General features: G+C 36.6%; 2 protein-coding genes across 2 annotated transcripts; one reads left to right on the forward strand and one right to left on the reverse strand.

The window, feature by feature from the left end:
• Positions 1 to 3,085: 3,085 nt before the first annotated feature.
• LOC110451130 (transmembrane protein 70 homolog, mitochondrial-like) lies at positions 3,086 to 5,886 on the forward strand. The gene is made up of 2 exons (XM_021498991.1): positions 3,086 to 3,170; positions 5,131 to 5,886. The coding sequence occupies exons 1-2, from the start codon at positions 3,111 to 3,113 to the stop codon at positions 5,830 to 5,832; spliced, it is 762 nt and encodes a 253-aa protein (XP_021354666.1). The 5' UTR covers positions 3,086 to 3,110; the 3' UTR covers positions 5,833 to 5,886.
• Positions 5,887 to 10,999: 5,113 nt separating this feature from the next.
• On the reverse strand, positions 11,000 to 13,686 carry LOC110451113. The gene has a single exon (XM_021498972.1). It carries the CDS (start codon positions 13,456 to 13,458, stop codon positions 11,830 to 11,832), a length of 1,629 nt encoding a protein of 542 aa, XP_021354647.1. The 5' UTR covers positions 13,459 to 13,686; the 3' UTR covers positions 11,000 to 11,829.
• Positions 13,687 to 16,114: the final 2,428 nt, after the last annotated feature.

Here is a 16,114-nt window from a genome sequence, read left to right on the forward strand (position 1 = left end):
GAAAAACTATAGTCAAGAAGTGTGTCTGTCTGGTATATCTGGTGTGTCCGACAGATCTTCTAAAACTGACACAAAGAACTCCCGCAAAAAAGTGACTACAAAATAACTGACCAATAAGAATAAAAATCTAAACAGAAAATAGCACACAGAGCCTTACAGAACCACTCCATTGGATATTATACATTGGCATGACATAGCTACATAGGTAGACATCACACCACAGGACATGTACGTCATAATAGAAAAAATACAAATAACATGCTTGGCACAACGTTTCAACAGAACAGAATAGTGTTAGAACAGAACACAGAATCATATATTTATATAAAATAAGATAAAATCTAACTCATCTACATATTTTATTCCTAAAATAAGTTATGTTTCTTCTGTCATAAAAAAATAGGTTATTACGTGTGTAAGTTTAATTGTAGCTTAAAATTCTACTTGAAAATATCACAAATTAAAAAACAAGTTTTCACGTGTGCTTTTCATGGAAGAACAGTGGCAGAAATTGCACGATAGGAGAAAACGGTCAAAGTGTCAAGTGGTTTGGGGGCTTCTTAAAAGTTATTCTGAGCTCAAGATGAAAAAGCCACAAATAATTGTTGGCGGTCGAATACGAATGGGAAATATAACGGTGATGAAGCAATACAATAATATACAATACAATAATCAATACAATAATATACAATAAAATAAAATACAATACAATATTCTTTGTTTAAAGTCGGATAAGTGTACAACAATAGTTCTAGAGAGCTATTGATCCGACTACAAGTGAACGATACAGGTACACTACAACACATAGATAAAAGCAACATTTTGATTTGATGCAAACAACATTGAAAATCCATGGTAAGTCTAGCATTGTTTTAAATACATTCACCAAAATACATCCAAAGGTTTAAAGACTATGGTGTGCATTTTATTACATGTTGATAAAAACAAGATATTAGTAGGTATGAACCACGGAATTAGATTATTGTTATCTAAGTCCGTGGTATGTACACACCGTATATGTGTCCATCATATTAACATTCTTATTGACTATATTGAGTATTTTATGTGGGGCGCGTCTTGAAATTCGCTAGTGGTTTGTATGATAGGTGTGGAATGTGTATCAAGATCTGGTGCAGGATTTGCCGTTTAACTTTTTTTGTGAATGCACGAAAATAAAATTGAATACGAGAGGTGTTCACGTGACATGTTGGTGTCAACACGGGGAAATCGCCATTAAAGGTACCACTAATTGATCCATGTTCCAAACTGGGCAATCATTTGCGATTTATATCGCCGAATTTCTGCTCAAATACTAAAATAAAAACTATATATACTGAAATGTAAAGCTTTCGTGTGATTTCAATAAATTTTAAATACTTACATTTTGATGGTTTCTTGTTTAATTCCTCAAATATACGCTGAAACCAGAGACGTATATATTACAGAGATTGGCAACTTGGTCTTTACCGTATACCATTGGTCACGGTAACCGGAGCATGGAGACTTCTGTTTTAACACTTTCTATTTCATAATGTTTTATATTTATGTAATTTCTTGAATTGATGCTTTTTACTTATGTTTGTCGGAATAATAGCTTTTAATAGCTAATGTTAAATGTTTTTAAATATCCGACGTTAAATAAAGTTTATTTTATTGTATTGTATGTCATATCACGAGTTACGCTTCACCTGCGCCATATTGGATATTCGTTCGATGCATTCAATCCTGTCCTGTTCAAAACATAACTCTGCCGTGAAAAAAACCCCATCAAAAATCAACGTAATATTAAACACGTAGCTAGCGAGATTTCCATGCGGTTTGAGAGTGCTCCATTGAATGTAAACTTGAATGATTAAATTAAGAAAACACCAAACATCGAAAGATTGCACATCGTGGCTGTGTTTACATGATTCTGGCTTCAGGAGAACACGAACTCCGTTTTTGTTCTTTAGACAATTTCCAAAAAAAGTCTTTAACCAAGTTTTTAAAATGAGGTTGCTACAATACTTGCAAAGTTTGATAATTTAGCTCTGAAAATACAGTTTTTTTAAGATTAAACAAATTAAAATGGCGACTTTGATGTGTGAGGGCTTTATTTTTCATGACACATTAGAACACGAACTCCTTTTTGATTCATTATTCAATTTCAAAAATCTCTTCAGATATTAATTATTTTTTAATATTTCTAAGCAGGTTTTTATAATGAGGTTGCTACAATACTTGCAAAGTTCAAACATTCAGCTATGAAAATACAGGTTTTTTAATAAGAATAAACAGGTTAAAATGGCGGCTTTGATGTGTGAGGGTTATTTTTCATGACATCGGCACTCCTTTCTCGTTCATAATTCAATTTCAAAAACGTATTCAGATATTACATAATATTTCGAACCAGCTTCTTAATATGAGCCATATATGTCTGGGATATGTGACGTGTTGACACGAACTAACAAATACACGATCGAATTCTCACAGGTAAGTCATTGACCAGACTATCGCGATCGTCACCAGCTAGGATCGATATCATTTTGCTTAGACATGTGCTTTTATAATTAGCTGTCAAAACAAACACTACTCCTAGACCCGGTTCCGGGTAGATTGCACTTGGTCCAGTGCGTATTTGACCCGATCAAGATTTCTCGCTCTATTTTCAGAGACACGTGACGTACTAAATATCAGACGAAAGTATTTTATATATATATAAAAAAAGAAATGAACAAACATAAGTGTCGTCGCTGACCGGAAATAATATAACGGTATTGTTGTAAGATATAGATATAGAAACAGCCAATGCCTGCGTTCATTACATTTCCTATTAAATCCATATTAAACATTTCGCTAAAAAAAATCCAGATTTGGAGTTCGGATAGTCCACGGTTCGAGTTCGGTCTGGCCGTGCATTTCTGTTTCTCCTCTTACACATGTGTAGTTGAATTACTATCATTTTGTGTATCTTTAATTTCTGTGTTTACGCTGGTATCATTTAATTTAAAGTCAAAGCTTTGTTTTTAATTCTGTTTCCCTTTGGACTACTATTCCGGATATTTTGAAACGAGCTTGGGTCCATTTTATAATCTCCATAACCTTCAATATTGAAGAGTTCTTATCACATCATGGCGACATCAGGAGTGTTTTGTAGCATTTCTCGCCCAATTTGGCATCGTTTTAGACAGGTAAAATGTTTCAAGTGCATTTAAGCCACAGTTGAGATCGTTCAAAAATGCTTAGATAGTTTATTTGCATGTTGCGCAGCAAAGTTCAATTTAGTTGCATCTTTTGATCGCATTAGCCCGAGTTTTCCTCTGGCCCTGACACCAGATTTTGACAGATAAGTTACTGAGATAGAATGTCTGGTGGACATAAGACATCTATCTGTCAAAATGTCTAAGTTTGATGTCAGGGCCAGAGGAAACTCATATTATTCACATGGGTTCGTTACAAATGTCTCTTTCTCCTCTTACAAACGTGTTGTTGAATTACTATCATTTTGTAATGTAATCACCTATATAAATTATTAGTGCCAAAACGTATTGGGTACTGTATGAAATTGTTATGTTGTTGTACCTTTTTACCAAATAAACTTGAATTGAATTGTGTATCACTAATTTCGGGTGAGGACAAAACGCGGAATGCACGCAGGCGTTAAGATATATTTGATATATTTTGTATACAGGTCATATCTCCCTTAATACATCATGGAGAGCAGCCTAAGAAAGATGAGTTTATACCTGTTGCAATAGTATAAGGAATGTTTAGCAGTGTTTAATATTGGAAGTGAAAGTGGTGGGTGGTAGGTAAAATCTTGTACGCCGTGCCCGGTCCTGGACTAAAACCCTGTACCAGGAATATAAAGATACTTCAATATCTCTTTAACACGTCTGAGTGTATGCCGGGTTTTGTACACTTGCCCACTAATTTCTGTGTTAACACTGGTAGCATTTAAAGTCGAAGGTTTGCTTTCATGAGAACTATATATAAATTATATATGAACTAGTATAGCATATGTGTGTTTCAGACATTTGTACCGAACCCCTGTACATTATGGTTCCGTCTCAGCCATTCACCGCATCAGCCAAGGCTAGTCTGTCAATGTACCTTTAATAGTTGTATTGACCAGGTTGGGCACAACGGCGCATATTGGTAATAATTGCTGCATTTGGGTAACAGGTACCCATTCGAATAACAATTTTATTACTGAAATGGGGAATAAAGTGAAATGAAATCATCAATCTGAATAAATACAGCTGTTCATTATCACGTACCGCATGAGCCGAAGGTATTTTTATTAACATCTGATTTTAATGAGATTGTGAAATCATGAAGTTCTTTTAATCATTTTAAAGGTGTCATTCTTTCAACATAATCCAGTAGAAATACAATGAGGTACAATTGTGCATAAAAATATGTTAATTTAGTTGTCTAAATCTTTGTGAAAATGACAAATTGTATATATCATCTCCATGGTTTATGTGAGTCTATGGGTCTGGATCAGTCCATTCTCTCACAGAATGGATAGATTTTGGCCTTTCTCCTTTACATAGAATCATGGTCGCCTTCTAGTTTTGCACTAGAAGGACTTTCCCTTTGGCATAATTGGTAGTTTATAGTGGTAGACTTGGAATCTGGGGATCGCTAGTTAAGGTAGTATCGTATAACGTGACATGTATGTGTGCAGGTGAAATATATTTGACAAAAACAGCAACCTTCATTCCAGGCCTTCATTATAACCAAGTGATTTCTTGCACTTTGGCCCTAACAGACTTTTCTGTGTTGATAGCTATAGGCCATTTAGAATGTAATATCATAAATGGTATCTGCACAAAGCAATTATATATATTCATATCATTCAATATATACTTATCTAATGTATTTAGATTGAAATAAATATTAAGTAAATATATTATCTTGTATCCTTTCAAAGTGACATGCAAGAGGGATAAACACTATTGATCATGATTAAAATCAGTTTTATTCCCCAACAAAATATACGTATACATGGGGTTTCCACATCAAATTTTTCTGATTAAAGGAAAAAGTATATCCATGAAAATTCTCCAAAAAAATAATTTGCAGATACATTTATTTATTTGCTATTATCTGTATATTTATGTTATTTTATTTTTGTCATTATAGGCAGCATGTTCACGACTGACAATAAAGCATCAGACACAACGTCTCCTACATACAAGGCACATGGTACCATATTCAGCCCTAACAACACAACGTATTCCTACAAATAGCCGCGCCTTTACCATCCAGTCACGGAGTATGAGCACGGACAATACTCCTATCCCTGGCTCACAACCCAACAGTCCTGTTCAAGGATTACCACTAGTAGATGCAGTGAAAGGCAATCTTGTGTATTATGGGCCCATCACCAAAAATATTAAAATTGTAAAGTATTTCTCCATTACGACAAGTGGAATATTTCTATCGATGTTCCCCTTTGTTTTACCCGATGTCGCGAAGTTACCTGCAGTGCTACAGTTCATGTTAGGGGGAGTCGTGGGTGCTTTTACATTCTTAACCCCTGTGATGATACATGTGTTAACCAAACGCTACGTGACAGACTTGTACTATAATGAGGACTCAAACACCTTCACAGCAACAACATTGTCCGTCTTTTGTCGCCGGAAAGCGACAGTGTTTACACCAGAGGATGTCACACTTCCTAGCGTGGCATCACTTTTCTGTGTCATTAAAGTGAAAGGAAAACCAATGTTTGTGGACCCGTCTCTGTTCAGAAGTAGAACTGCTTACATTAAACTCATGGGCTTTGATAAACCAATGGACTTCAGTGATATAGAAGGCTTTGATAAAGAGAAGGAAGATTAAAACAAAGACCTACATATTTATAAAAATAAAGCAGAAGTGATGCAAATGCTATAACAATAGTTCATATTAGTTTATCATGTATTAACTTACTTGGTGCAATGTGCCATGATCATAGTCCAGATGTCTGGATTTCAATGCCCCACCATGGCGGCCATGGAATGGTGAGATATAGAGGTTCCCCAATGAATGATGGCTGGTTATCATGTTTATCTAACTCAAGATTATTAAATTTCAATTTGTATAAAGGTTGACCAATGAATTCACGTCCAGGGTGTGTACCGTTATCCACTAGATAACTAAAATATTTATCCTAGCAGGTTTACCCAATGAATCAACAGTGAGGAAAGCTATGATGGTTGTAGGAGAAATAATGTTACTTTTGTCCATATGTATACATATAACTGGTTAAATATTTGTGTTAATATGTTAGTCAGATATATGGACAAAGCACTGTATCTAGGGCCACACAAAGGTACATGGCTATGTGTCGCTATAAGAAGAACATGTTGCAAGACATTTTGCGGCCTTGATCTTTCCCCTTGACCTCTGTGACCTTTCATAACTTTTTGCATTTAGGTGACTGGTCAGTTATTGACCAAATACTGTAGCTACGGTCATGCAACCTCACATACTAATGTTCCTCCATCTGTATATTAGTACAGCATGTTGTGTAACTTTTGGTGACCTTGACTTTTGACCTTGGCCTCGAGCTCTGTGACTTTCCTTTAATTCATAAGTGTGACTACAGTGGGCCATCCTCGTCCTACAGATACACCTTTAGTTTTACTGTAAACAATATCTCCTTCAGAAATTAAGTCTAGGGTTATGATATTTGGTGTAAAGCTTGCTTAAAAGAAGGACTATTAAATAAATAACATTGACCTACATGTAAGCTCACAAGATAAATATATTAAGTCACAAAAATTTAAACAACTTCTTCTAAAAGACCATCATGTTTGGATTAATGATATATTGTAGCTTGCTATAGGCTGAATGAATATCAAGTTTGTTAAAATAAATAATTTGACCAGGGTTCACAGATTACTGAAGTCAAATTTGTTGAAAGTTTCAAAAAGTTATTATGAGAACCAGCTGGGGGCATTTTAATTAGTCCTGCTATTTGGTAAGTACTGTGTAGGAACACACTGAGGTCAAAGGCTATCATCTCTGCCTATTAGTTTAGCCAATGAGGCCTAGATATATCAATCAGTACAATCAATATAGTACATATAATTATCCTTGTATGGAAAAAGTGTTACTTCTTAACTTCATATATTAACAACACAATTTCATCTTGACCAGTTATTTAACCACATACATTGATAAAGGGCATCAAGAGATGAAAACAGGCATGCTTCTAAGATTGGCTCTTGGGTCATGCCCTGCCCCAGAGACTTAGTCCATTGGTCATATTTTTGAAATGACCTAGATCCACATTATAACATTACATATACTTTTATTTGACATGAAGTTAAGAATTCATCCATGCTACCAGGATTAGCCTCCAGATGTGGCCCCTCTCCTGGGGACTCGGCCTGTGGGCCACGATATTGAAATATTTGAGATCGATTCCCAACCTTATTACCTTATATACAATTTTTTAGCATGCTACCAGGATCACATCTGACATCAGGCCCCACCCCTTGAAACTTAATCCTAAGATATTAATCACGACCAATCAATCATACTCACATATATATATATATCATCTACATTTGCTGTGAAGCAGTTTTGGCTCTTGATATCTTGGAATCAATTGTTAGCTTGTCTGGCTTGAAGGGCCAAGTGAGCCAAAGTCATGGTGTGGCATAATATCTGCCATCACCAGCTTCAAAAAAAGAGTTCAGGAATCCAAGCCTCTGACATTGAAGTAGGTCAAGATATCTTATAGCTTGAGGAAAGTTTGTGATGCTCAATTCCTATTGGCCAAATATGGGTCTTAGAGGAGTTTTAAAGTGTTGCACCATTATACCAATGTTGACCTTTGAACCCGGCTAGCACTCATATTTGACTTTTGACCTGAACCCAATATGTTAGTAAAGGGATATCTACTGCTGATATATGACGACTCGAGACCTCGGGATTCCTCGGATAATGTTGAATGAAGCTTTAACACATTGGACCTAAGGTACAAGCCTTCATTGTCTGCCAACACACCCATACTTTAAGATTATAGGATCATTGACAGATGATGCTAGTGTAATAGGACGAGGAATAGTGATAAAGATAGTGCCGTCGCTGGGGCTCCCGCGACCCTTGTCTCTCCAGCCGGATGCTCTACCGCTGAGTTAAAGGGACATTCCCTACAGCTGACGCTTGTAAGGCAACCTAATCAATGCACATATTTTACACTAGTACTTGTTTTAGACCATTGCGACTTTGAAAGAAGTTCAAGGTCATGATCAGTTATATGAGGATATTTTAGAGCACTCTATACCAGGCACCGGCTGGTCAAATAGCATGACCCTTGGCCTCGTTGAACCAAGATGATTATTCTGATTCTTTCCTAATGTAGTCAATGTACCTCAGTCAGCCAATTAAGTTGACTTTTGACCTCAACTCAATATATAAGACTGCACTACTTCCTTCAAATCTTTCTCAGTCATGGCTCTAGTTCTAAGATTGTTCATATGATGTTTGAAGTTTTAATCATATTTGTTCCCTTTGACCTTGAAAGTAGTTCTAAGTCATTAATACATATATTAGGAAACGTTATAGCACATCCATGTACCTACTGGCCACAAATACTGAGATTGGGCATCATCGAATTTCAGAAGAAATAAATCTTTTTTTTAAACAATTTAAGTCTACGTTAACAGAGGCGCGGCGCCCGTATCGACCTTAACTTGATTTGATATCTGATAATACCTTAGAGCGTATAGTTCTTTACTGACACTGTTGTTTCAAGATTAAATAGTTGACCCATTTGACTTTGAAAATTGGCTAAGGCCAATAACACGAGAATACCCAATTTGCACTAGTACTACGTCCCAGGTAAACTGTAAACGACCCGGATCTTCAGTTTTCAAGAAGCTACTAAAAACAGACGTTGACGGACGCAGCACTACACCATAACCTTCTTTTTATGTCAGACAAACTAAAGCATAATAACGTCAACACACTTGGACAAAAGATGAAACAAAACCACTACAAGAGAACAGGTGGAGACATCAAAACTCAAAAGAAAACATAACATCCATTCCAATGAAAATCTATCTTTTTCGTTATGGATATAGATATCACTTATTCAAATTCATGTGACTCGGGGAAAGTTAGCATGTCGGCAGCTATCAGTATGCTCCAAAACATGTGGTAATTACGTTTTTACTACTGAAAGACACTAAAATCTCATATTTTGAAGCCAGATCACACAGATTAGATAGCCCGACTTTTCTCTAGTCCTGACACCAGACTTAGGTCGACCATAGTAGGCCAACATCAGACATCTATCTGTCAAAATGTCTTAGTTTGGTGTCAGGGCCAGATGAAACTCGGGCCATCATCTGTCGTTGGGTGTCTAATAATACATAAAACGGATTACTTGCACTACAACCAATGCTGTCCTTTGTCAGGCCGAAGATATACCAATTACACAATGAACTGCATGATATACTTTTCTCGCCTCTGTAGTACTAGGTCATTTTGTATACTTCCATCAGTTTTCATTTCATAGTTCTAAATGGACGAATTTGCCATATGGTTCAGTGTAACGTTCTGCTTTCTGTATCGAAGAACAGACGTTTTAAACGAGTGATTAGTTTCTGGGTATTTCTAGTGTTTGTTTTACTTAACAAGGTGGTAGACTCTCCTAATGGTTTATGATCCCCAACGTGGGCCGTAGCCATGACAAAAAATTTAATTTAATTTTGCATGGTTAACATGGAATTCTAGTTTAAATATGAATAACTATTGTATCCGAAATTTGTGATTTTGTAGTGTTGTTAAGGGCTTTAGTGGCCCCTTTCGGTGCACCGACAAAGGACGTGTGCCCTCTACTTTAACTGCAGAGACCAGTGATGCGATAACGAACATGGGAAATATCGTCAACGTTGACTGTGATGCTTACAACACGACGGAGATGTCCGACATTGAGGTTGTGTACTCAATGTTTCTGACAGCATGAAGGGGGATAAGTTTCGGTCGTCAGTGTTGCTAGAACGAGTTCTTATATCAACGATATCCACTGTTTCTTCGAGAAAGTAACAGTAGAAAGAAAAAAGTAGGCTTTTTCAAATGAGCTACAATGCAAGCTGTGAGCATTAATTGTGTTTAAATACATATATGGTAAGATAAATTAAAACATTCCTCTTGATTTGTGTATACGTTGTTTTATACATATTTCCATATAGCGAAGTTTTTTTAAAAGGAACAATTGTTATTCGCCATACATGTACACGTAATACGAACTACAGTGTACCTTTATAACGAACTGATTAAGCAGGTACTTCGGGATTTGTTATAACAGTGTTTTATTTTTATTACTGCATCGGGAATCAGCTCCGATTTCACAATATTTACACGGTAGTTATAACTATATGTATTCTTTAATTTATGTATAATTAACATTGTAAAAGTAGGTCACTGCTGCCTAGTTAAAAATAACCAAAATTAGATGAAAAACCTTTATCGATCTAGCTCAAAAGAATTAATTTGCGTTTGTATCCCATACTTATTATTATTAGACCTTTACTTGTTACATTTACACCGTTTTCATCAGCATCTTTTCGAATTGACTCCTTTGAAGATACAAATGTATAAATGTACTAAATATATATGACAAAGACATATTACGTTATAAAAGTTTTATTATGTCGAATTCAAATATAATCTGTAACATGTTTTGGCAGTGAGATAAAAAATATATTTACTTGACAAAAGTGATATTTGTGACCTTGTGAATGATAAGTTTCATAAAGTCAATCCGGTATTCATAGACTATCTTTCGGAAACCAAAACAGTATAGGCTTACATTGCGGGTGGTCTCATGGATACAGGTTCGGTTAAGATGAAAATAACTACAATGGGATGTTTGGTTTGGTTTTGGTTTTGGTTTCATTTTGTTTAACGTCCTATTAACAGCTTAAGTCATTTAAGGACGTGCCTCCGTGTGTGTTGTGTGTGTGTGAAGGAGACAGGGTATGTTGGTGTATTTATCAAACTGGCCTCTTAACACAGGTGGTCTGTTTATAGAGTGGTTTCAGGTAGGTTTGGTCATCACTTTCTTGCACAAGATATAGGTTTCGGACTGTCAAGCAATCAGAACAGGCACTGCTCCGTATAGCTGATGATATATGAACAAACTTTTCCGTTATATACATGTACAGTACAAATCTATATGTATTAAGTAAACTATAATGCTTAGAAATAATCCGGCAACATGCAGTAATCAAACGAATAACGTCGTTCAGCAGACGTCATAACGTTAGGAAATCTCCCGTTATTACAGTGCCAGACTTGACACAATTTTTCGAGGTTTCGTCCAATAAAGCCTAAGTCTTGGAGTCATCAAAATGATACAAATATAAAAGTGAATGGCTTTAGATTCCATTTATTTAACTGATATGTCATCTAACTTAGTATTTTTACTCATGTGAGTTGCATGAAACGGGCAACCATTAAAAATACTGTAAACATGGGACCATTTGTACTACTGGACATACACTTGGCATTATCGCTCTAACTGCGATTCCCCCGAAGTTTAAAGTCCCGTAGATGAAATTCATATGTGTGATTATTAAAACATCTATACAACTGTTTCTTGAGTATTAGACATATTGAATTGCAGTCAAAATAAACACTGCATTCTGTTGCGAATCACATCATCATGAATCAGTCTATGAGAAATTGCTAATAGTTTGCAGGAGTGAATGATCAATAAAATAGATCGATTAAAATTATTGACTGACACTTTGACTATGTTAAAATTTCATTGCAGAGGTATTTGAACTGACATTAGAATTGTTGTGTTCAGTGACGCAGCACTTCCGGTACATTCCCCTAGCTTTTGTAGTACTGTATGGTTTTTATTTCCGGTTTTAGTAAGTCTGACGTAGAATCAGAAAGCTTCCGCACGACCTTTCCAAATATTCCGAGTTTCCCAGATTTGCCGCCGGAATAAAAACACAGCCATAGTACATCATCCGACTGAACGCCAAGAGCTAAATTGTCCGTTTGTACCCCGAATCTAATTGTTCTCAAATGCTGTCCCGTCCCACTGATGAGGTGTATTTTATTTCCTTGTTCGTCTCCTACAATAAGATGTCCCTTGCTGTCATACACAGCGGTCCACGGGACAAAGCAAGGTTCTCCACTGACGTCATCGGTTCCTGTGTAAGGAAACAGCAATGTCAGTTCTTCGTTATACACGCTGATAATTCCGCGTGATTCTTCGTCGCTTGTACTTCCTCTACACAGAAGAGCAAGGTTTCCAGTCAGTGAACATTGTGCGATAGTGAAGGGTGTCCGTACCGGCCAGGCCTCTTGACCAAGTGGACAAGTGGAGACTATCACTTTGCCCGCTGTTGTGAAGATAAAGACTCGCTCGTGTAGAAAATCTGGATCCTTTGTCCATACGACTACTTGTTCATCCTTGTTGATACAGAGGCATGTTGGACAGCTTTCGGTTTCGAACACTGCAACAGGTGTATTGGAACAGGACGCTACTTCATAGATGGTCTTATTTCCAGCACAACAAAACCACATGTTATCTGTTTTTCGTGAAGTGCTAATGTTCGTGATGTCGCAGGAGTGCTTCACCTTCTGCCTGATTTGACCCTGGAAATCTACAAGCAACAGTACTTTAGATTCAGCTTCACTGAGCCAAGTGCCGAATGGTGTCGGGCAAAGTGCAGTGCATTCCATTGGACTCTTGAACTCTGTCAGTACAGTGGGCTGGTCAAGGAATTCATCCCCTACTGTTGGGTCATCGATTGTGGCATTGCTGGGGGTCCCTGGACTTAGTTTGTACAGTTCGCCCAATGCTTTCCTCAGCCGCTTAGTCGGGGATGCGCAAGGCTGGAATTCCACTTCACTTAGAACTGGTTTAACGGGGAGTTGAAGAGCAACGCTGGAAAGCTCTGATGTTTTGTCGAACACATCAATTGAGGAACCCGATTGCAACACTTCTTTGCATTCTTTCAATTGCTTCACAAGCGATTTGTATCGCTGTTTAAGTTCATGTTTGTACTTCACCAGTAATTTTTGATTATCTTTTTCCATCTTTTCACAGAGGGAGACAAACTCTCCGGTAAGAACGTCGATTTTGTTTTTGCATACTTCCGCCTGCTGCTGTATTTGTTGTCCCAGCTTCAAAAATATTGTGTCATTTTCAGATAGTTTCGTTTCAATTGACTGTATTTCCTTTCGGATTTGATCAAGCTTGTGATTTTCAGTATCGTTAATAAAATCTCGCAGCACATCTTTCTTTACCGGTGTTATGTCCGAAATTTCTGCAAGCGTATGGCCATTATGTATAGAAATACTACATGAAATGCATATCAAAATGTCACAATCCGTGCAGTGTAGAATGACTTCCTTATTTCTGTGGATGGAGCATTGCGAACCCCCTTTTACTCGTATGGCTATCTGGCCAGATGGAACGGTCATGGGTGTGCTGGATGCCATCATCACATCGGGTTTTCTTTATCTTCATTCCGAGCCACATACACGGTTAGCTTTCCAATATGGCGTCCATTCTACGGACTGCCGGTACATGCGTAAACCTATGTATTTGGCAATATGAATAACATTTATGTGTCTATACATGTATATATTCACACACATAAACACGGACACTCGAGGTTGGTCATAGACAAGTGTATATATCGGGTATGGAAATTAAATACAGACCATTGAAGTCTTGTGTAAGCGCTGTTCAAGACTGACTGAACATTTAAACACGACCCTTTAAACCTCGTTCTGTCATAATCGATTCATGGTGCTATATATATTTTATTAAAATACACGTCTTGACACTCGACTAACCTCGGGTGCCTGTGACAGAAACTACCCAGGCATAACGTTATGGTAAACATAAAGGTATGTGTGTACGCCGTATAGGTTGCCCTTGTCATGTTCATGTATGTTCTTTGCAGACGTTGTATACAAGAAAGAAACGGTATGCAAAGGAGAAAAATTCATTGAACGAATACCTAAAAAAGTAAATAAACATATGTGAAGAATTAATTGTACGTCCTTAAATGACCTTATCTGTTGATAGGACGTTACACCCTATTAACCAACCAATCACTGAAATCTTATTTTACAAAAATTCTTAAAACAATGTATTAGATTTCAGTGTCTACCGTGAGGAATTCAACAGTGTATTATAGTGGAGAGACAATCATACATTTATCAAGGCTAAGCTAGTCCCCTTAAAGATGGTACCGATGTAGTCATCAAAACGTTAACCCTCTTGTAAGACAAATTTAAAGACCTCACTTAAACATCGTAATTCACATATTTGATTGGGATGCATTAAACGTATTCTTCAGATATTGAAATGGTACTCTGTTATGAAATGACACATCATCCAGTTTTTTTTACCAATACAGGTAATTAAGCCTTCGTTTTCTTTTTCACAGTCTGCTTTAATACATTACTGGGCAGTTTTACTATTGCTTTTGTTGGTATATTTGTCTTTTTGTAAGGTTCATTAGGGTAGCAAAAAAGTGATGGCCATGTTATAGAAATCCGAAGTGCTATTTTCACCAAGACATTAACAGCCATGCCTTGATTTTGACTAAGTTAACGTCGGTTTATATTCTATAGCCTTATGATAACGATTTTTTAAATACAATGTTGGAATATTTTATTTAGATCTGTGACCACAAATAAAGGTGACGGTCATAATTTGAAGAAAAAAAATCGGCAGCCGTTCATCCCAGCTAGCCATTGTTAAAAACGAAGTTGAAATACTCATGTTTAAAAAGACAGTAATAATTAAAGCAATGAGAATTATCAGCTTATTATTTTCATTTTCTATATAGATTCAGTAAAGTAGGTTCGGCCAAGTAGGATAGGCAATAGGTTTTGTCCCAAAGGCCTGGACATACCAAAGTCCTTAAAAATTGTAGTTGTTATTCCCAGCTTAACGTTCATCATTTAGGGTGGTTCACCCTGTCAGTATAATGTGACCGGGTGGAATACTGCGCTGGGTATTTCAGTGAGATGGCACTCTTCAGTCGGCATTAGACCTGGGCTATCACAAGGATGCAAAAACACCTATCCTGCCTTCAGCACACATACACAACACACATGGAGGCACATCCTTATATGACCTTAGCTGTTAATAGGACGTTAAACTAAATAAAACCAAACCAAACATTTGGGCAAAGTGGTGAAACCCATGGTCATAAAATTTACAATTACTATGCTTAAAACCATGGACCCCAGTAATCACGCTTGAACTGTTTCCCAGTGCTTTCCATAATTAACATACTCAGCGCATTGTTCTTGTGTGAACTCTAGCATTGGACCCCAACATTATAGAGTGCTGGTACCATGCAGTTGCGATATACAATTTGGATAAAGCCTTAGAGGACATTTCCTAATTTTCATACAATCAGCCATCCGATAACGATAATTCCAATCAAGTTGAAACTACAATGTATTTCCAGCTGAAACTTAACAAATATGCCCAAAATTGTTATGAACTGTTTTGATAAAGCACACAAAAACTTGTCCATCTATGAAGGTTTTCTGGGTGTTAACTTTCCATTGAAGGGTCTGTTCTTTAGGTGCTTTTTTGGAATACATACATGAATTTCTTGAAGGAGTAATTCTAACATGGATATTTACAGTAACTTCAACAATAGCAAATTTTCCTTCTTCAGGATATAATAATTAGACGTTTTTCCCTAGTTCAAGCTTGGCATAAAAATGTTTCATACTTGCCAGCTCTCCCTATTTTTGAGGAAGATTCCCGATTTTGAACACTAAAATTGAACATTTTCTACCAATGAATCCGGAAAACTTTTTCTATTTTCCAATATCTAACGATTTAATCTGAAAGAATAGTTCAAATATGTCATTTTAAAGTGTTATTTTGTCCCTAGGGTTATACACAAACATTTTATTTCAGCACGCCGTGATTTGATTATCTCCCCATTGAACATTTCAAAAATTTGGCAAGTATGATGTTGGTGTTTCTAAAATAATCACATTTATTGACATGTTGATATATTTCTATTGTGCTTTGCTTTATTCGTGCATAAAGCTACAATTCAGTTACTTTGATAAAAGGTAAATAAATTTCAAAAGACTGAGTATTGCTCTTGGCAAG

Source organism: Mizuhopecten yessoensis, unplaced genomic scaffold (genome assembly GCF_002113885.1).
Source record: "Mizuhopecten yessoensis strain PY_sf001 unplaced genomic scaffold, ASM211388v2 scaffold5803, whole genome shotgun sequence".
In the NCBI taxonomy this organism is placed as follows: domain Eukaryota; kingdom Metazoa; phylum Mollusca; class Bivalvia; order Pectinida; family Pectinidae; genus Mizuhopecten; species Mizuhopecten yessoensis.

Coding starts and splice junctions, on each gene's coding strand:
- LOC110451130 (XM_021498991.1), top strand. CDS start 3,111: ATGGCGACATCAGGAGTGTTTTGTAGCATTTCTCGCCCAATTTGGCAT. Junction 3,171..5,130: donor TTTGGCATCGTTTTAGACAG/GTAAAATGTTTC, acceptor TTGTCATTATAG/GCAGCATGTTCACGACTGAC.
- LOC110451113 (XM_021498972.1), bottom strand. CDS start 13,458: ATGATGGCATCCAGCACACCCATGACCGTTCCATCTGGCCAGATAGCC.